This window comes from Barbus barbus, assembly GCF_936440315.1.
Source record: "Barbus barbus genome assembly, chromosome: 19".
NCBI lineage: Eukaryota > Metazoa > Chordata > Actinopteri > Cypriniformes > Cyprinidae > Barbus > Barbus barbus.
In genome coordinates, this window is record NC_136747.1 from 26,231,940 (window position 1) to 26,255,411 (window position 23,472).

A 23,472-nucleotide genomic window follows, 5' to 3' on the forward strand; every position below is an offset into this window, starting at 1 on the left:
AATTTCAGCTAGTAAGAAATTAATTCTTGATATCAACAATTGATTTTGAATGGCAGCCTATGGTGACATTTAACTAGTGAAAATACAATTACAGATATCAACAATTTAATTCTTGATATCAAGAATTAGCATTTTAACTAGTAAAACTTGAATTGTTGATATCAAGAATTCCTATCATGTGAAGGAATAAAAGTCAAAACAGCTTGCCATAGATTTCTCCACCTCGACCGAGTCCCAGCTTCCCCGAGTCCAGCTCCAGACGGCTGCTCTGACTGAAGGTGCCATCAGACGCCTGTCTGTGACCCGTTACACGTCAGACATCCCGTCTGTCCCGCTGAACTCCCAGCTCAGATCCAGAGTGTGAGGAGCAAAACCAGACGCCTCACACTGAACCAGCAGCACCTGCCCAGGAACCAGCAGAGGAAGAGGAGACGGGTAGATGGACAGAGACGGAGGCTCTGGAAGAAAACAGGCAGTGAAGGTTACTATTTTATGTGTAACTGTAGTTTAATAGAATATCCAGTTTATAAACTATACAGCATCACATGAAAATGTAAGCATACATTCATCTTACCAACTATCTCCAGGTCCCTGGCTACTGGTGTGGACGATAGACTGCAGATGTAAGTCTTTGAGATTCTTCCAGAATCAGAGATGTATTTCCTGTTTCATAGAGGCCTGTGATGTCAATATCAGCGATAAATAGTGCTGGACTATTATGTGCATTTTAAAAATGTGACATATAGGCCTATATAATGTAATGTAGCATCACGTTAAGGCCTTATGACCTCTTAGATTATAGCCTACACAAAATGAAAAATGTCTCCACTAGGTGGCGCTGCAGGCCCACATTAGTACTTCAAAAGCGTCTTGGTATGGATATGGTGCTGGATATTTTGCCATGATATCACATGGTTTCTCGGAACAGAGTGCAGTTAAGGACACAGGGAAATACTCAAATTGTCTCTTATAGTGTGGCCATACTTGTGTAGCCTATTTTGTGTTATGAAGTGCTGTGAAGATTGTATAGCTAAACTTGATCAAAACAAAAATGGATGGATTTGAACAAAAATGTCAGAGTGAAGATGAGGGAATTGTAACTGCGACTTGAGCTGTATCATCACAAGCATTTTCAGATAAAAGCGTCATTAAGCAGTTTGTTTGGACTTTACAGTTGCTTCAGTAACTACTTCTGTCTAATTTACTAGTTTATTATCCAATTATGCATATGAAGCACAGACACCATTTGTCTTCGGCATTAGTTATTTGAAAGGAGACTTGCTATCCACTTGCTTAGGTCACGCACTAAGACATTTAGTTTGCATTATCTGCATTATTTCCACTTCACTACAAGATATAAGTAGCAACGTTTTAATTAAACTTATTCGTTGCTGATATTTGATATCATTCTGCAAGAAGAAACATTTAAAGATACGATTCTTCTATAAGCACCTGATCCATAATCATTGACCGTTATGTTTACTATGAAATGCTAAAAACGCTTTCATTCAAAGTTCATTTGCTTGCTTTGCAGATCAGATTTTTAAATTGCTTTTGATTCGTTAATTTTGTCAAGTCCTATATATATAATGTATGATAATGAATTACTTCATTTTGTTTTCACTTTCAGAATTCAACCCAATCTAAGAAACACCTCATAGTGACTGATGACGTTCGAATTGTCCTGAAAATCTATTGGCTGAGATTTCCAGCCCTATTTAAGCGTTGGAGCAGAGTCGCTTCACCAGATCACAAACTGCTTGTGAGGCGTCAAGGACCATTTTCATTCTCAATTCTGTAGAACGAATTTTCATTGGAAACATGCGGACCGTAGTTCTTCTGCTCCTCGGAGTTCATCTCGCCAATGCCGGTGAGTAAATGGCGTTCATCACTATTCAGCTGTTCACTAAAACCACATATTAAAGCTGAAGAGTTCATAACGAGATAATATAAATTTTATTTATTTGTTTATGTGTGTGTGTGTGTGTGTGTGTGTGTGTGTGTGTGTGTGTGTGTGTGAAAATATTCAGAAGTAAAACCCTTTGTAATTGTTAATATTTTCAGTAACAGTAACTGTAATTTAATAATAAAAAAATATCAGATTACACTTACATTTATTTTGGATTACACTTTATTTTCAGGTGTCTTTGTTACATGTACTCACTATTTCTAATAATAATTTATACATAATTATATGCAAGTAACCCTAAACAAACCCTAATTCTATCCCTAACCATATAGTAAGTACATGTAGTTAATTAATATTACTCAGTATTTAAATGTATAATTACATTGTAACAAGGACATCTTAAAATAAAGTGTAACCTTATTTTAATAATAACCAGTAATAACATACAGTATGTGATGCTAAAGTAATTCTCTAAATTGCTCTGGATAAGAGAGTCTGCTGAATGCCTTAAATCTACAAGTGAAGTGATGATGTCTATAATCAACCAGTCTCAGGAGGATTTAGTAATGTCAGGCTAACTGCATGTGAGTTTAAACTAACCTTAAATTATATGAAATGGAAGGCTAGTTTACATGTCTCCCAAAAACAAAATAAATGTATATTTGACCTTATGTCCCAAAACCCCAAAAAACTTTGATGACTTGCTTATTTTCACTTTTGGAGATCAACCCAGTTTAAGAAATTCTTCATAGTGACTCATGACGTTGCACTTGTTCAGAATGTCTATTGGATGGGATAGCAAACACTGATAATTGTTTGGGACTAAGTGCTCACAATGATACCCTTCACCAGTTCACACACAGGTAGACAACAAAAATGGGCACTTAGTTCTGATCTACTTGTGTGCAATCCATACAAACCAAACCAACATTTTCTTCCTAATACTTTTTTTTTTCCTGGTGAGTGGATGGTTTTAAGTTCACAGTATAGTACCAGTCTATTCCTTAGACTATAGGTAACATATTCTATTATACAGAAATGGCCATAGCATGGTTTGTGTTTAAAATACAAAATGTGCTCTGAATATAATTATTAATTTGATTAAATGATTGCAGATTTGCATTCACTCATTAGAAGTATGTGCTAATTTGTATTACTTAATACAGTATGATACTAAGTAATAATAATAAATATTAATATTATAAACCATAATTAGTTACAGGATTTTCCATATTTATTCAAACAAGGCCAAAGATTCTCAATTTTTAACCTTGGAATAATAAAGATAACAATTGTCTGTCTGTTTGAAGTGATAGATTCATTTGTTTTAAACATGACATATTAGTATTAATAGTACACACTATAAAGAAAAGGTTGAAAATATGAAAATTTTAAAGTTCTTGGAAATATGAACTGGAACCTGAAAACCTGTACAAAGCATTTATCTTATTTTAAATTATTGTATGTTGTTATTGTTATTAATATTTTTCATTGCCTACTGTTTTCTCTGTAACCAGTTTTTAAAAATGTTTTTCATATTCACAATGGGGCTGCATGGTTATGAGAAAAATCATAATTGTTGATTATTCACTTGAAATTGTAATTGCGATTATTAATTAACCATTCTTTGAAGCAACTGCATGACATATTTATAATAATATGAAAATAAACAAGCTGAAAACACTCAAACTGAAAAACTTTTCTTTCTTTTTTATAGTATTAAGCCTCAAATGTCAATTATACATTGGATTAGTTTCTTCTTTAAATAATAAAAAAGTAAAAATATGCATGGTATTATAATGTTATACTAAAACTAAAATTAAAACAATAATAAAATCCTTAATATAACCTGTAAAAAGAAAAAGCACTCAAAATAACATAAGATGACTTTGAACGATTAATTGTTGCTTTGAATGATTACATAATTGTGGCATCTTTAATTGTAATGGCGATTAGAAATTTGAATAATTGGGCAGCCCTAATTCACAAACAGTCACACTGAAAAAAAAAAAGAATTAATTTGTTTATTTACTAACATGAACAGATGGTGAGACTAAGACCTTAAGAGAGTGTTTGTACAACCGCAAGATGAATTAATTTACCAAGTGTAGTTGATGTCAAGAAATCTTGGATTCTCTTCAATTACAATCCTTATAAACTGGCTACTATATCCTGATTGAATTAATTATATTTATATAATAATTATAAATTCATAATGCAATGAAATTGTATTTTAAAAATGTTTTAAAATTAGGTGATTTTGATGGGTTTTCAATAACATTTTTGTGTATTTGTTTTTTACAGTAACTCATTCTATGAAATACATACTTACGGGAGTTTCAGAGGTTGACAGCTTCCCAGAGTACACAGCTGTTGGTATGGTGGACGATATTCCATTTGTGCACTTTGACAGTAACATCAAGAGAATGATCCCCAAGACAGAGTGGATCAAGGAGAATGAAGGAGCAGATTACTGGGACAGAGAAAGCCAGAGAGAGAGTAGCTGGATGCAAGCCTTCAAAGTAAATATGCAGACTCTACGGGGGCGGTTCAACCAGACAGCAGGTAACACACACTCCCAGGCAGCTCTTGCTTTTATTTGAAGAAACAAATCCTTTCACAACACATTGAGACACAGCAATACAAAACACAGTATTGAGACATGACAGATGGGGGTGGTGATGGCGCAGTGGATAAGACACATGCCTTTGGTGTGAGAGACCCGGGTTCGAATCCACTGTGAGACACCAATGTGTCCCTGAGCAAGACACTTAACCCCTAGTTGCTCCAGAGGCGTGCGACCTCTGACATATATAGCAGTTGTAAGTCGCTTTGGATAAAAGCGTCAGCTAAATGAATAAATGTAAATGTAAATACATAACACAGCACAACAAGTCAAAATACGACACAGCAGCTCTATTCCAAATTCTTACGTAAGCAGCATTTTAAGGAATCTGCGCTCCTGATGAAATGACTAAGGAAATGAGGCACTATACTGCCTCATCAAATACCTTCCCTTGACCAAATCCTGCAGAAGAATTGTATGTTTTCTTTCAAGGAGGAAGTAATCCCATGATGTACTGTGATTACAGACCACAGTAACTGTGTGTATGTGTACAGTAAACTAACAATATCATTTTCAGATATAAGATGAATAATTGATATTGCTGAGACTCTTGATGATGGTGATCAGTGTTCCTTGTAATTTTTGTTCTTGTTGAGAAAAAACTGTTTCTAAAATCTCTCTACTAAACAGAAACTAGAACATAACCAATTTAAAATTAAATTAATAAAATATACAGTACATTTTTAAAAAATCTATATGATTAAAAAAAATGTATAATTAAGTATGATAAATTAAAATAATGATACTTAATAAAAATGTATTTATTTAAAATAAAAAAAATATATAAATTAAAATAATATCATATGAAAAAAAAGAATTAATCTAGAGACCATTACTGTCTTGCTGCAGCGTACGTACAAAAGACATCTGTTAGAGAGAAAAAAAGGAGGAGGATATTAGGGCTGTAACGTCCCAGTCGATTAGTCGATTAATTGGTCGATACGGTCTGGTTCGACCAAAAATCTGATTGGTCGATTTTTTGCCGCGCTCATTTCATCAGTTTGGCCGCGCTCATTTCATCAGGTGGAAAGCACTAATTGCTAATGGGGGTATTTTCAGAGCACCCCTGTTTCACAGGTAACAGTCTGTTTTCAGAACACCCCCATTGTTTTCACTTTTTTTGGATTAGCCCAACCCACTGGAGAAGAGAGACAGATAAGTAGGCTTTAGAAGGTTTGATGCTGAATATTATTTATTTAATAATAAGCTAGTGTCAATAAAACAAGAAGCTGTCTCCTTCCAAAGAACCAGTGCTAATTTCGTTAACGAAGAGGACGATGAAAAATATTCGTTAACGAACCTTTTTTCTGTGACTAAGACGAGAAGTTGACGAGATAAAATTAATATCTGATGATAAAAACTATGACGAAATGTATGCGCGTCTTCGTTAACGAGACGAGACGGGACTAAAATGTTATTTGAGGACTACCGGACATTCAAAATACATAGGCTAAGTTGACTGTCTTGTCTTTTAAAATGTGCGTCCCTGTCACTGGATCGCAATCAGACGAGGGGCGTTTGTATATCTAGTCACAGTATGGCAGCCGCAGTGGGCGGATACGCTACCAAAACGCAAACTAGCGATCTGAAACAATGGCCTCAGCAACTGAATGGTTATAGGGATAGGGTGACCAGACATCCCGTTTTTCCCAGGAGTCACAATTCGTTGTTGATTAACTTGAAGTTAGTGAAGGCGCGATAGGCGGAATCACTCTGATAGAAGTGCTCCACTTTCTCAGTTCTCACACAGTGCGCGATCAGTTCTCAGTTCTCACAATATTGCGCAATTGCGCTGTGCCCACTGTTAGTGTTAGTTTTGAGCCTAAGATGCTTTATTTTTCAGTTATGCACTTTATTTGGTTTCTGCTCTTGTTTGTTTAATAAATATTATTTTTTTATTAAAGTGGACGCGCCTTTTGTGTTTATTAAGAGTAAAAGCTTTAAGTCTATTCGTGTCTCAGCCGCGAAGCTGAGCTCTTATCTTCAGCCTCGCTCTCGAGCTGCGCAGAGCGGCTGAAATGATAGTGTCTGACAGTTATACTTATAACATATGACAAAAATAATTTTCTAAATTATGTTGCACATTCCTCAAAAGTTCTTGTGATATCACTAGTTGACAACATAGTACTGTTTTCAGAAATCACAGGCTATGATATTGCGCAGGTGCACGTGATGCACCGCTGTCAGAGACGACAGACTCATGTGTCAGACTCATTTCAGTGCAAAATAATTAGGTCAAAAACGATTTAATATACTCCAAATAGCCTATTAGTTTTTTATGTTTATTTATAATTAATTTAGGCAGACAACAAGGCTACCAAGTACTGAGCACAGTGTGTATCTAATTAATGTAACGTACGTTTTTTTTTTCTCCACAACGTCATTTTTAGTCGATTTTTAGTCGAAAGTTTCAGGACTTCAGTCGACCAAGATTTTCTTTGGTTGATTACAGCCCTAGAGGATATTAAGAACAAAGTTTATCCGTTTTTACTGGAGGGACTTTAAGTTAAGTTGAAAACACCACATCTGCACTTGTGTGTACATCTGCCGGCTCCGGCATCTTTCAAATTAACGATGGTTGTTTATGGTGACGCAAAGAATTGTGGGTTATCTGTAGCAGCGAAGGATACACCTGATGCATCCTCCGAATTCCTGTGAAAGAAGGTCGCATTCGGAGTGTCCTACTTGCTTTTCTGAAATGAGACAGCCTCGATGACGTATGCACCCTTTGAATGAGACCTCCAGAGGACGCAGCATTTTGACAGAAAGTTCAAACAGCCTAGATTATATATAGGAACCATCCTGAACATCCTACCAACCACCTAAAATACCCTAGCAACTGCTTAGCAACCATCCAGAGTACCCTAGCAACCACCCAGGTCATTATAGCAAATGCCTAGCAATGCTATAGCAACCACACAACAATCTGTGCCTGAAAGACTTCACTTTCAACTTTGCGCTTTTAAAACCACTTTAAACGTAAAACTGCTTCAAATTTCAAGCTTTTTAAACTGCTTTCTCAAGCAACAGAATGATGAGATGAAAATATTATAATTTTTTTTTCAATGCAACAAAAATATGATAATTATTGCATGAATACTAATTAGTACGAAGAAATTCTCTCAAAATAAAAAATGTATAATAACAACATAAAAAAAGTACAAATATTATTGAACAAAAATATATTACATTGATGTTACCTGAGAAAAAAAGTTGGATGAGAAAATAGATGAGCTGAAAATATTTTATTATTATTATTATCGATGGGAAAAATGTATCACAATTATTGTATAAATATTAATTAGTAACATTAAATTATTTTAAAATAGTAAATAAAAAATATTATTGAACAAAAATATATTACATTGATTTTACTGAAAATAAAAATGTGTGAGCACAGATGCTTTTGAAGATATGAAAATATTCAGAAAAAAAAGTATTATTTTCGATGGGGAAAACGTGATCATAATTATGGTTTAAATATTAATTATTACAACGAAATTCTCTCAAAATACTAAATAAACAAATAACAAATATTATTGAACAAAAATATATTACATTTATTTTACTGAAAATAAAAAGTTACATTTCAGGTGTTCAAACTTCAAGCTTTTAAAAGCAATTCAATTTAAAACTACTTCAAACTTCAGGTTTTTAAAACTGCTTTCTCAAGAAACAGAAAGTTTTATTTTAATCTCTTTTTAATCTAGTTCTTCTTTTATAAGAAATGAACTGGTTTTGTTTCAGAAACAGGAGAAAAGTGAGATGTTTGAGCAGAGATGGAAATAGTTGAGCAGCACTATTCATTGCTCTTCTTATTGTTTAATGTTGTGTTTAGTTGATCCTGTCTGAGGACAGTTTAGTTTGTTTTTAACCCAGAGCTATTTTATGCTCGGTTCAGTCTCGTGCTTCAGGTGCAGTTGTGTTTAGTTTACTTCTCCGTGACTCCTGGACTATTGCGTCTAACAGCCTGGTTTCCACGTCACGGATATTAACTTAGCTGCTATATTTGCAATTGTCCAGTTTAATAATAGTAAAAACTATTTCGTAATTTAATAATTGTTCATTTATGATACACTTTGTTAGTAGCTTGTTCTTGCGAGTGTTGATCAGTTGATACACTGTAAGAAAAATATCTAGAAAAATGGAAAAGGTACAAGTAATTTTCCAGGATATGATGCGTTCTCCACCGGAAGTGTTCGAGCCGCCATCTTTCTCTTCTCTTCCAGCAGAGAGCAGCATGGCGTCTCATGCAGACCGCTGACCTAAAATCACCCGATCTGAAGCGAATCAGTCACACGGTAGTAGTTCTTATGTTAGGTGTATGTTCATTCATTATTACTTCAGATGTTATCGGCAGTGTTTATGGTGTTTTTGTGCAGGATACGCGATATATTTAATAGTTTAGGTGTGTGTTTGCTGCGTGCTGTCAACACAAAATATAGCCTGTTTCTTTATGTAACGTTATGTAATTATTCAGGAATTATTAAACATGAACGTATTCAGAAATTGATTTGAATATACAGTGAATAATACGATAGCCTCTGTTACTTTATTTCTCTATATTGTACTGAAATGAAAAGCTTAACTTGGAAATAATCAATGTCTATAAATCCGTGCTGTATGTAGTCAGTTATTTCTCTGAATAAATTATGATGTGTATATTTTTAATGTCCTGATTAAGCAGCATCTATTTCAGCTCTCTATTATAGATCAGTGGCTGTAACACAAAAACACAAAATACATCACATGATTAAAAATGCAGGTAAAAAACATGTGAAAACTCAATCCGGAGAATCCCTTCATATTAACAGAGTAGACTGTGCTGTATTTCACAGACTTTCTCAAAGTGTAGCACAATAACTAACTACTAACACACGGCTTCAAACTATGACTGTTCAGAAAGTCTAAAGTCTTTTACTTGTTTACTCGCTAATAAAAAAAACTTAATTGTAATCGTTTTCACAAATTTAATTAAAAACAGTTACATTTTAATATTATATTATGCCTTTATATTATTTTACGAACTAAACTAAATGAACATATATTACATGTATTTTATCGCAACTTACGAAGTTTAACTCTTTCTCATTTTTTCAGTGAGATTTGAGAATTGTTTCCAGATGTCTCGCCTTGCTTTGCTTTTGTCGAGTAAACAGCCGCTTTAATGTTCTTCTCAACTTCGTGTGTTGACTCTGGCTGCGTCCGAAATCGCATACTTCCCTACTATAGGCTATAGTATGCGAAAAACAGTATGCGAGGCGAGTAGTATGACCGAATTCATAGTATTCGAAAAACAGTAGGCGAGAATTACCCGGATGACCTACTACTTCCACCCGAATTCTGTAGTAGGCATACGATGGACACTTTACTATCCCATGAGGCCACGCGAGAGGAGGCGTGGCCTCATATTCGAAAAATGGCTGAAGCGGCGCCACGGCTGTTTTCAATCGTAAGTACCTCAGGGACAAACGGTGTTTATTGTGGTTAAATTGCACTCAAAGTAAACGGCTGATTTATTAACGTTTAAACGTTGTAAATCGATGAGATTACTTCGTGAATCGGCTGCAAAAGTTTTTTTTTAATCATTACGGAGCACATCAAGCTAACGAGCCGTTCGAGCTAACGTCAATGCTGTACATCAGCTTGTTAAAACTGCTTTTTTAACAGAGACGTTCATTTTTTAGCAGTTTTTTAGCAGTTTAATGAAATTAGAAAATTCAACGGAATTACGATTTTTCCCCTCTGCGTTCCCCGCGAGTCTCCCGCCAAACTCTCTGACGAAGCGAAGCTAAAACCGGCCGCTGCTGTGAGATTAGCGTTGGGTGCCGCTGGAGCCCTCTACACCACACTATCCTGCTCCTCCAGCAGATACACCAGCTGTTAGGAGACCAACAAAGCTTACTAAACACATCAAACACTGCACACTGGAAAGTATCCAATCCCTACAAGAACAGACTGGGACAGCCTTCTGTCCTCCTCCAATAACATCAACGAGCCGGTAGAGACGGTTTCATCGTATTTCTCCTTCTGCGTCGATAACATCGCTCCTTCAAAAACACTCACCATCTTCTCGAACAACAAACCTTGGGTCACCAAAGAGCTTCAGGAGATCCTGAATAGGAAGAAGAGGATTTTCTTCACTGGCTCTGAATTGGAGATAAAGCAGGTCAACAAAGAGGTCAAGCGGGCCAAGAATAAAGCAGAGCAGATCTTCATCGATGGAAACCTCCGCTCAGCTCGGCAGGATCTCAAAACCATGTCCTCCGTTAACACTGCAGCCAGCAGCTCTAGAGCCATCCGCAGTCCTGACGACCTTAACTCCTTTACAGCAGATTCCAGTCAGATAACTCCTCTCAGCTGGATCTGAACCCAATCCCCATGACTCTGCATTTACCTTCAGCACATGGGACGCAGTGAGAGCCCTCAGGAGAAGCAGAGAGAGGGACGATATTAGCGGCTCTGTGCTCAGCAGCTCGGGACGTGTTTCCAATCTTGCTCCAGAGCTCCACGGACAGCAGCACAGTCCCAAACAGTCCACAGTTATTCCCATCCCTGAGAAAAATAAGACCTAAGCACTGAATGAGCTACGGCCCGTGTCTCTATGGAGAGGATCCTGAAACATCTCATTATCAGAGCAACAGACTCCCTGATCCACTTCAGGTCACATCTCGTGCAGGAAGAGGTGTAGATGAGGCTGAAACAGTTATTATAGATGTGTTCACAAACACCTGGAGCTCCTCGATGCTTCAGTCCGACTTATGTGTGCTGACTTCTCTTCAGCATTCAATACCTTGCAGACTCACATCTTTGTTACTAAACTCTCCTCTCGCTTTCATCTGGACGAGCAGCTGATTATGTGGACACTGGACTTTTTGAGCAACGGGTCTCAGAGAGTTCTGGTCAATAATAGCTTTTCTGACCTTCGTTACACCTCAGCTGACCCGACACAGAGGAGATTGTGAGGAGGTGTCAGCAGCTCAATATCTAAACTTTGGAGACATTCTGTTGTGCTTTTATTACTCTTTCATTGAGAGCATCGTCTCGTTCTCCAGAACTTGTTGGTTTCAGTCTATTATTCGTCTCAGATCAGGAACTGGCTGCAGATGCTGTCACAGTGTGCTCTGAGATGATTGGTTTGTCTTCGATCTCTTATACACAAACATGATCAACAGAAGCCCAGGTCAGCAAGCAGGATTATTAAAGAACTGAATTATAATATAATTTCTTTTAAAATAAAATAAAAAAACAGTAAAGGAGACAAAGCCTGTGGGATTCACAACACTTAAATTCATCCTCTTCTCTGTGAACACTAGAAAGTGAGCGGCGGTCAGCTGAGATAATAACAGAGTAAACTTTATAGTGACCCACACAATGTAGGATTGACGTGAATAAAACAATCAAATTATGATAATTTTTATCAAATGTAAACAAAAGTCTGATTTTGTCAGTCAGTGTTTCTCTCACTGCTGTGAAAGGTTTTTTTTTTTTTATTCCACATTAGTCTCTAATAAGGCTCTGTTTCAATCGCTGCTTCAGAAGAAGCTCCCTATGTAGACAGCGAGGTCTAAGCTGCTCTTTCAGTGGACTTTCATCGTTTCTAACGAATAATGAACTGTACGAGAAGCTCAGAGACACAGAGACACACTGAACCCAGTGAAGAGAGACAGAAAGATCAATTAAAATATCATTTTATTTCAAATGAAACAAACAATGAATAATAAATGAATGAATCAACTGATCAGACAGTTTTCCCGCCGCAGATGATCAAGACTCACAAGAATCCCACTGACTTTCATTGATGGAATGTTCAGAATCTTGAATCCATTCAAACTCAACTGAATCTCAACTGAATCAACTGTCAGAAGATTCATATGTAAACAGACACTCATCTGTGTCTCTGCTGCTGAGCGATCAACTATTAAAACTGTATTAAACTCTCAGACGAGTCTCTGTTGAAGCAGCATCTTGATCTTGATCAACTTGATCTAGTTTTGCTCTGAGATCAATCAAATACAGTTTGGGTTTGACTTTAATATCACTTTAGAGATTCTGCTCTCTGCTGTCCAGAAAACTCTGCTTTATATGTTTCTATCGCCTATTTTTCTGAGCATTTTGGGATATTGCATAAAAACAAACCGCTGGATAGAATATCTGATAATATATGATATCCGCCGCGGCGAATCAGTCGACCTGAAACGGTGCTTTATTCACAAATGTTTTATGTAATATTCCAGTTTTGTGCATAAGTTTAATTCATAACTTTGGATGGAAACATCTTGATCAGTTTAGAGTAAAATAATAGATGATTATTGACAGGAATCATAAGTAATTTAAGGTTCCAGTTCATTAACTGACTCCATTAATGATTCATTAAGTACTTGAAGAATAATTGATCCTAAATATTAAGCATAATCGATACTACTTTTGACAACATTTCTTTTTAAATGAAAGTACCATTTATTAAGACAGAAAGTTCTTCCTGACGTTGGTCTTTAACAATCAGTCACTATCTTCACTGATTTGAGTCGCACGGACCTAAAATACACACAACACAACAACCGTTCATGGTTCAGCTTGATTGGACGTGATTAAAATCATAATATTGACTATCTTTTTAATCTAGTTCTTCTTTTGTAAGAAATGAACTGGTTCTGCTTCAGAAACAGGAGAAAAAGTTTAGATGAGATGAAAATATTAGAATTTTTGTATTATTTTCGATGGGATAAATTGATCATAATTATTGCATAAATATTAACGAGTACCATGTAATTCTCTCAAAATACAAAATAAAAAAGACAAAATATTATTGAACATAAATATATTACATTTATATTGCTGAAAATAAAACAAAGTTGCATTTCAGGTGTTCAAACTCCAGGCTTTTAAAAGCAATTCAAATTTACTTCAGACTTCAGGCTTTTTAAACTGTTTTCTCAAGCAACAGAAAGTTTGTCTTGACAATCTTCTTAATCTAGTTCTTTTGTAAGAAATGAACTGATACATTTATGGTTTGTTTTCTCTGAGGACTGGCTCACGCTGAGCAGATCAACGCTGTGAGACTCGCTGACCTCTGAACTTCACTCACATTTAAATGCTGTTTTAATGCTGCAGGAATACAATCCTGACATAAAAGCAAATAAAACACACGCTATTCGTTTATTAGGTCTTAAATCCAGTTTATTTAAGAAATGGAGAAACGCTTTACTGATCCTCCACATCTTCTTCATCATCATCTAGTCGTGTAAAGTAATGTAAATCTCTTCTTCATTGATTTTGCTGAAAATAAAACAAAGTTACATTTCAGCTGTTCAAACTTCAAACTTTTAAAAATAATTCAAACTTGATGCATTTTAAACTTAAGCAACAGAAAGCTTGATTTTAATATCTTTTTAATCTAGTTCTTCTTTTGTAAGAAATGAACTGGTTTTGTTTCAGAAACAGGAGAAAAGTGAGATGTTTGAGCAGAGATGGAAATAGTTGAGCAGCACTATTCATTGCTCTTCTTATTGTTTAATGTTGTGTTTAGTTGATACTGTCTGAAGACACGTTTAGTTTGTTTTTAACCCAGAGCTATGTTATGCTCGGTTCAGTCTCGTGCTTCAGGTGCAGTTGTGTTTAGTTTACTTCTCAGTGACTCCTGGACTATTGCGTCTAACAGCCTGGTTTCCACGTCACGGATATTAACTTAGCTGCTATATTTGCAATTGTCCCGTTTAATAATAGTAAAAACTATTTCGTAATTTAATAATTGTTCATTTATGATACACTTTGTTAGTAGCTTGTTCTTGCGAGTGTTGATCAGTTGATACACTGTAAGAAAAATATCTAGAAAAATGGAGAAGGTACAAGTAATTTTCCAGGATATGATGCGTTCTCCACCGGAAGTGTTCGAGCCGCCATCTTTCTCTTCTCTACCAGCAGAGAGCAGCATGGCGTCTCATGCAGACCGCTGACCTAAAATCACCCGATCTGAAGCGAATCAGTCAGACGGTAGTAGTTTTTATGTTAGGTGTATGTTCATTCATTTTTACTTCAGATGTTATCGGCAGTGTTTATGGTGTTTTTGTGCAGGATAAGCGATATATTTAATCGTTTAGGTGTGTGTTTGCTGCGCTGTCAACACAAAATATAGCCTGTTTCTTTATGTAACGTTATGTAATTATTCAGGAATTATTAAACATGAACGTATTCAGAAATTGATTTGAATATACAATGAATAATACGATAGCCTCTGTTACTTTATTTCTCTATATTGTACTGAAATGAAAAGCTTAACTTGGAAATAAAGCTTCAATGTCTATAAATCCGTGCTGTATGTAGTCAGTTATTTCTCTGAATAAATTATGGTGTGTATATTTTTAATGTCCTGATTAAGCAGCATCTATTTCAGCTCTCTATTATAGATCAGTGGCTGTAACCCAAAACACAAAATACATCACGTGATTAAAAATGCAGGTAAAAACCTGTGAAAAATCAATCCGGAGAATCCCTTCATATTAACCGAGTAGACTGTGCTGTATTTTACAGACTTTCTCAAAGTGTAGCACAATAACTAACTACTAACACACGGCTTCAAACTATAACTAGTTTTACTTGTTTACTCGCTAATAAAAAAACTTAATTGTAATAATTTTCACAAATTTAATTAAAAACTGTTATTTACATTTTAATATTATATTATGCCTTTATATTATTTTACGAACAAAACTAAATGAACATATAAAATGTATTTTTTGCTGTGAATTTGATGCAGAGACACAATTTAGTTTCTTAAACCCGTCGACTTTCTCTCAGAGCTTCTAAAAAATGAGCACAAATACTAAATATTCCTTCAAGTTAACATCCAGAATAACAGGCTTTAAACATGATTGTGTTTAAATAAGATGAAGTAATGCTAAACCAAAGCACCGCACGTGACAAAAACACGTGTAACTAAACTAACAGTTTAACTGCTAACTAACAGTTTAAGTTAATAAGCCAAAGCACAATATGACAAACTTTAACTTATTAAATAAATAAACACATAGATCTTAGATAAATAGGTGTGTCGTCAGATTTACGTCCGTCGTAAACAAACACTTTTGAACATTTATTGCAACTTACAAAGTTTAACTCTTTCTAATTTTTTCAGTGAGATTTGAGAATTGTTTCCAGATGTCTTGCTTTGCTTTGCTTTTGTCGAGTAAACAGCCGCTTTAATGCTCTTCTCAACTTCATGTGTTGACTCTGTTTCTATAACGCGCCAAATCCCAGCATTCCCCGCGAGTCTCCCGCCAAACTCTCTGACCGAAGCGAAGCTTAAACCAGCCGCTGCTGTGAGATTAGCGTTGGGTCCCGCTGGAGCCCTCTACACCACACTATCCTGCTCCTCCAGCAGATACACCAGCTGTTAGAGACCAACAAATCTTACTAAACACATCAAACACTGTATCCAATCCCTACAAGAACAGACTGGGACAGCCTTCTGTCCTCCTCCAATAACATCAACGAGCCGTTAGAGACGGTTTCATCGTATATCTCCTTCTGCGTCGATAACATCGCTCCTTCAAAAACACTCACCATCTTCCCGAACAACAAACCTTGGGTCACCAAAGAGCTTCAGGAGATCCTGAATAGGAAGAAGATGATTTTCTTCACTGGCTCTGAATTGGAGATAAAGCAGGTCAACAAAGAGGTCAAGCGGGCCAAGAATAAAGCGGACCAGATCTTCATCGATGGAAACCTCCGCTCAGCTCGGCAGGATCTCAAAACCATGTCCTCCGTTAACTGCAGCCAGCAGCACTAGAGCCATCCACAGTCCTGACGACCTTAACTCCTTTACAGCAGATTCCAGTCAGATAACTCCTCTCAGCTGGATCTGAACCCAATCCCCATAACTCTGCATTTACCTTCAGCACACGGGACGCAGTGAGAGCCTTCAGGAGAACCAGAGAGAGGGACGATATTAGTGGCTCTGTGCTCAGCAGCTCGGGACGTGTTTCCAATCTTGCTCCAGAGCTCCACGGACAGCAGCACAGTCCCAAACAGTCCACAGTTATTCCCATCCCTGAGAAAAATAAGACCTAAGCACTGAATGAGCTACGGCCCGTGTCTCTATGGAGAGGATCCTGAAACATCTCATTATCAGAGCAACAGATTCCCTGATCCACTTCAGGTCACATCTCGTGCAGGAAGAGGTGTAGATGAGGCTGAAACAGTTATTATAGATGTGCTCACAAACACCTGGAGCTCCTCGACGCTTCAGTCCGACTTCTGTGTGCTGACTTCTCTTCAGCATTCAATACCTTGCAGACTCACATCTTTGTTACTAAACTCTCCTCTCGCTTTCATCTGGACGAGCAGCTGATTATGTGGACACTGGACTTTTTGAGCAACGGGTCTCAGAGAGTTCTGGTCAATAATAGCTTTTCTGACCTTCGTTACACCTCAGCTGACCCGACACAGAGGAGATTGTGAGGAGGTGTCAGCAGCTCAATATCTAAACTTTGGAGACATTCTGTTGTGCTTTTATTACTCTTTCATTGAGAGCATCGTCTCGTTCTCCAGAACTTGTTGGTTTCAGTCTATTATTCGTCTCAGGTACCGGTTGCAGATGCTGTCACAGTGTGCTCTGAGATGATTGGTTTGTCTGTTAGATCTCTTACACACAAACATGATCAACAGAAGCTCAGGTCAGCAAGCAGGATTATTAAAGACCCCTCACATGTTCTTCACTCAGCTTTGAGTGGTTCTCCTCTGGAGGACGGCTTCGCTGTCCCGCCTGCAGCGCTCAGAGGACGAGGGACACCTTTGGTCCTAAAGCCTTTCTGCTTTTAAATTCCTAAACTTGGTATTCATTTATTATTTAATTCTTTACAGACTCCTAACAGAATAGTCAATTTTTTATTATGCACTTTTAGGACTCCTTCTTACTGTACAGAACCAAATTATCTTTGCTGTTATTGTTTACCATTATCATAGCAATAATATTGTAATATTGTAAAGACATAGTTCCTGGAAATGTACAATTCTTGTTTATACTTTTTAAATTAAATAATTGTTTTTTTTTACTTATTTATTTGTACATTGTGTATTTGTCTGAAAAAGTGTTGTCTTTCTTGAAGTGCTGCTCAATATGCCTTTGAATTGCCCCTCGGGGACAAATTAAAATTGAAAGAGATTCTTTAGATGAGATGAAAATATTAGAATTTGTTTTGGGTTTTTTTGGTGGGAAAAAATTGATAATAATTATTGCATAAATATTCATTAGAATCATGAAATTCTCTCAAAATACAAAATAAAAAAGACAAAATATTATTGAACAAAAATATATTAAATTGATTTTGCTGAAAATAAAACAAAGTTAAATTTCAGGTGTTCAAGCTTCAATCTTTTAAAAGCAATTCGAACTTCAAACTTCACGCTTTTTTTTTTTTTTTGCAATGTCCTCATTTGTATATCTGTATAGTTGTATGTACATATGCTTAAACTGTATTATCTGTATTTGAACGTCTACTGTCAGTGTTTAATGTTAACTGTATGCACCAAGGGTCTGAGGGTAACGCAATTTCAATTCTCTGTATGTATGTACTGTACATGTGGAAGAATTGACAATAAAGCAGACTTGACTTGACTTGACTTTTTAAACTGCTTTCTCAAGCAACAGAAAGTTTGTCTTTTAATATCTTTTTAAACTAGTTCTTCTTTTGAAAGAAATTAACTGGTTCTGCTTTAGAAACAGGAGAAAAAGTGAAATGTTTGAGCAGAGATGCTTTAGATGAGATGAAAATAGTAGGGGGAAAATATTATTTTCAATGGGAAACAATTTTATCATAATTTCATAAATTTTTATCATAACTTTTTATCATAAATTTGATAATTATTTCATAAATATTAACTGGTACCATGAAATTCTCTCAACCATGAAACTTTACTGAAAATAAAACGGTTACATTTCAGGTGTTCAAACTTTTAAAAAGCTTTTAAAAACAATTCAAATTTAAAACTACTTCAAACTTCTTGCTTTTTAAACTGCTTTCTTAAGAAACAGAAGGTTTGTCTTGACGATCTTCTTAATCTAGTTCTTCTTTTGTAAGAAATGAACTGGTTCTGCTTCAGAAACAGAGGAGAAAAAGTGAAATATGTGAGCAGAGATGCTTTAGATGAGATGAAAATAATAGAAATTAAAGTGTATTATTTTCTATGGGAGAATATTGATTATAATTATTGCATAAATATTAATTAATACCATGAAATTTTCTAAATATAAAAAATGTTATTGAACAAAAATGTATTACACTGATTTTAGTTTAGTGTAACACCCTAGCAACCACTCATAACACCCTAGCAACCATCCAGAACACCCCAGCAACCACATAGCGAACTGTGTCTGAAACGTTTGCAGGAGATTTTCAGTGTTTTTTACTCACATGTGACACAGATCAGATGTTGCACACGACTAAACAGAAAAATCTGCACAAGATCCGATTCTTTCGCATCCATTCAGTCTCTTTCAAATGTGGTTTTAAATCGGACACATATCCGATATCTGGACGTCTGACCTGCGTCTGAACACACAAATCTGATTCCCATTGGAATAGCTCACATTGATTTTTACTTTCATCTTTTACTGAATAACCTCGAGCTGTCAAATATTTAGATTTTGTGAACTCACCATACGCTCGTGCACAAGATTGATGTTTATATGCAGACAAATTTGTTCACTTTTCCTGGATGCTTGTATATATTAGTACAAACCAGTTCCATTAGCCAATCACAATTGCTCTCATCTTTATGTCAATGTTTGGTTTTGTGTTGAAAAAGAAGACTGGAAAACATTCTGCTTAATTATCAAGTCTTTAAGACTGTTTTAGAGAAAGTGAGGAATGGTGAGTGTTATATAATGATCCGTGTTGTTTCTCTCAGGTGTTCACACATGGCAGTGGATGTACGGATGTGAGCTGGATGATGATGGCACCAAACAAGGATACATGCAGTTTGGTTATGATGGAGGTGACTTCATCAGCTTTGATAAGAGCTCTCTCACCTGGACTGCAGCTAATGATAAAGCTGTGATTACCAAGAACAAATGGGATGCTGTTAGAACCCAATCTGAAAGAGTCAAAGAGTATCTGGAGAATGAATGCATTGAGTGGATAAAGAAGTATGTGGGTTATGGCAAGAGCACTCTGGAAAGAAAAGGTATGAATATCAGTGGTTTGATAGTCACTACATTTTGATTGACCTTTTGTTTTTCAGAAACAAATATCCTTCTGAATGTCCGATAATACATACCTCTCATTTATACTGTCTGTATAGAGTTCAATGTTCAAAAATCATGTTTCTTTGCCTTCATAAAAATGGAGATAGGATAAGAATTCCCTAATAGTCCTAACTTTATTATTTTTTTATGTTATGGTAAAGCTATTGATCTATTGATCATTTGGACTACATCAGCAGACAGTTGGAAGAAAAATGTGTTAACAAACAGACTGTGCATGAAACATCATCCATAGTGGAACTAGTGGACAATTATCTGTCGATGAAAATATCCTTTGAATTGCATAAATATTATGTCATATTAATTTTGTTAAACAACTATTTTAAGTATTACTATAAAAACAATATAATTCACAATTTTTACTGCATTCCTGAAAAGTGCTCATTGTATCAACCTAGTACCCTGAAAGCAACTTTTCTGACTAATAAGAACTATACAATTTCAAAAAATGTAATGATCAATTATTGTTATCACTATATGCTTCAATATTCATCAGAAAATAATTGTTCGTGTTTAAAATTTGATCTCTATGTGATCTTTATGCAGATGCACCTGAGGTGTTCCTGCTGCAGAAGGACTCTTCGTCTCCAGTTTTGTGTCAAGCTACTGGCTTCTACCCCAGCAACATAATGATGACCTGGCAGAAAAAAGGTGAAGAGCATCATGAGGATGTGGATGTTGGTACAACTATGCCAAACGCAGACGGGACCTTCCAGAAGACCATCACCCTCTCAGTAAAGTCGGAGGAGTGGAAGAAGAACAAAAATGACTTCAGATGTGTGGTTCAGCATGTGGGAGCAGCGAAGGACATTGTTGTCACTGTGGATGATATCCGCTCAAACCCAGGTATGTGCATGAACGTTTCTGTCATATGAAATATCTTTTGTTATCAGATATTTCAAGTGGGATCTGTCTTCACTTCACTTATATAGTATGTGTACATACGTTTTTTTGTATTGAGATTGTTTTTCCCATAATCTCCATCCAAATTTTGTGATTGTCCCTTTAATTGACTGATTCTTGAGCTAGGACTGTGAACCAGCCATAAAGACATTTCTGTGTTTTTTTTTTTTTTTTTTTTCAGGTTTATTTGTTTCTAAGTTTAATTGTTATGCTATTTGATTACAGGCTCTGACAATACAATTGTGATCATTGTGTGCTGTGCTGTGGGCTTTGTTGCTCTCCTAGCTGTCATAGTTGGGCTCATTTTTTGGAGGAAGTCCAATGGTAAGTTCTTATTTTTCTAATTTTACTTCATTTTATTTATATAGCAAAAGTGTTACCAGATATGTTAATATTAATCTCATTCTGTTTCTCTGCAGGCTATGGGAGGACAAGCAGTAAGTATTACATGTCTTCTTACAGATTAATAGAATAAAAGCTATTTGATTTCATGAGAAACTGTTCAAAAGAAAGACATGTCTTATAATGTTATCCCTTTTGTCTTGTAGCCAAAGATTCTGATTCTGAAAATTCAGATCAAGCTCTGGAAAAAGTAAATGGCAAATAGGTGAGTTTCAGTAAAAGCTTATAATGGAAAGTTGTGTAATGTGTATGATTGTAGGTCTCTGTGTCTCATCACTGAAATTTTCCTTTGACAGAGAATAGCGTGAAGGAGTTGGAGGATGAGGATTTGGAGTGTGGCATCTCTTCAGCATAATTATGTTTTTCCATCAATTCATTACAAATGTTCTGGCTTTGGTTTATTTCTGATTATTTCGGTGAATCCTTGAATCCTGTAAAAATCACATCAGAACTTAATAGTTATTTAAATCATTTCTGGAGGAGCTATTATTTCACAAAGGACTTAATAATGGTGTAATTCACCATACCTTTTTTCTTAACCTCCAAGTACATGTTGTAGTACATCATAACATCATAAAGTTGTTTAATTAAATGAAGAGAATAATTGTGATTGTAATATTGTTTTAGTGGGTGAATCTGTCAGTCCTGCTGCATAAATCTGAAGCTTTAGCTATGAAAAAGCACCAGTCCACAGATCCTTTACACTCTGTTAGCTTTCCTTAGATAAATATAATTGGGGTTTTTTTATTGTTTGTTTCTTTTGGGTTTGTTTGTTATTCTTTTACATATCCTGTGATAAGTTAATTGTAAGAGTTGGTGATCGGTTGTTACCAGTTTAATTATAATTGAATTCTTATGTATTTGTTTGCTTTTACATTTAAGTCCAATTTGCTGTAAATTAGGTTAAAAGAAGTCTTTATGCATCACTGTCTTTACATTAATATTACTTTTAATTCTAAGGGATAAATATAAATATCTGCTCAAAGGTTTCTTTATGTTGACATTTGAACAATTCGTATGAGAAAAATGTAAATTACAAATTGAAATAAAATATAAATTCAGCTTTGGCTCTGGGTCGTGATAATGTTAGTGGTGGTGTGGTTCACCTGGTTGTGATCACTGAAGCAGGAGTCAAGCATATAGTTGTTCCAGGAGATAAACTGCCCAAGTTCCATGATGAATAGAACACAACTACAACCAAACTGGATGGTTTTACAAATATCACTACATTGTAAAACTTTTCGTTGTAAATTTACAGTAAAATACTGGCAGCTGGGTTGCCAGCCACTTACTGTATTTTTACAGTACTACTACTGTACACAACATTTACAGTTCTGTACTGTATTTACGAAATACAGTATTATACTGTTATATTTTGTTTTTACAGTATTACACTGTGCTCTTTACAGGGAATACTGTAAATCCTGCTTTCATTTCAGTACTCTTGGATTTACAAAATTAAAAATATACTTTTTCATAACAGTATTCACAAAAAAATAGAGAAAATAATATTTTTAAAACATTTTATTTATTTTGAAGAAAAGACCAGGCAATTGCCTTATATGAATTTACTGGCTGAAATGCCAGCTGTAGTTTTTTTTTTTCCTTTTTCTTTTAAATATAAAACATGTAAAATGCAATTAACAATTAGCAAGTAATTCAAAATACAGTAATCTTATTTACTTTTAAAGAATGGAAAGGTTTTTCAGAAATATATTTTTAAAAGTCTTTCAGAAGAGAGGAAACCTGTGGGTTTACAGTACTGTTCTTTTTTTACACAACATGTCCAGTCTTCTTGTAAGTCACTTTTCCTTTCTTGGTTTTTGATGCACATTCAGGGTTGATGTTGAGAAAGCATCTAAAAGACAGAAAAGAAAAAAAGTGAACATTATGTATATGTCTAATATATATATATATATACACATACACACACACAGCATCTCACAGAAGTGAGTACACCCCTTGCATTTTTGTAAATGTTTTATTATATATTTTCATGCAACAACACTAAAGAAATGACACTTTGCTACAATGTACAGTAGTGAGTGTACAGCTTGTATAACAGTGTAAATGCTGTCCCCTCAAAATAACTCAACACACAGCCATTAATGTCTAAACCGCTGGCCAAATTGGGCCCAATTAGCCATTTTCTCTCGCCGGTGTCATGTGACTCAGAGTTACAAGGTCTCGGGTGTACCTCATGGCAAAGAACTCTTTGAGGATCTGATAAAAAGAATTATTGCTCTACATAGATTGTCAAGACCCTAAAACTGAGCTGCAGCACGGTGGCCAAGACCACACAGCGGTTTAACAGGACAAGTTCCACTCAGAACAGGCCTCGCCATGGTCCACCAAAGAAGTTGAGTGCAC

General features: G+C 35.6%; 1 protein-coding gene across 1 annotated transcript; it reads left to right on the plus strand.

Annotated features, from left to right (window-relative positions):
• Positions 1–1,733: 1,733 nt before the first annotated feature.
• LOC306885689 (BOLA class I histocompatibility antigen, alpha chain BL3-7-like) lies at positions 1,734–22,137 on the plus strand. The gene is made up of 8 exons (XM_079442381.1): positions 1,734–1,870; positions 4,214–4,474; positions 19,443–19,718; positions 20,344–20,643; positions 20,926–21,024; positions 21,120–21,137; positions 21,249–21,307; positions 21,399–22,137. Exons 1-7 carry the CDS (start codon positions 1,822–1,824, stop codon positions 21,305–21,307), a joined length of 1,062 nt encoding a protein of 353 aa, XP_079298507.1. The 5' UTR covers positions 1,734–1,821; the 3' UTR covers positions 21,399–22,137.
• Positions 22,138–23,472: the final 1,335 nt, after the last annotated feature.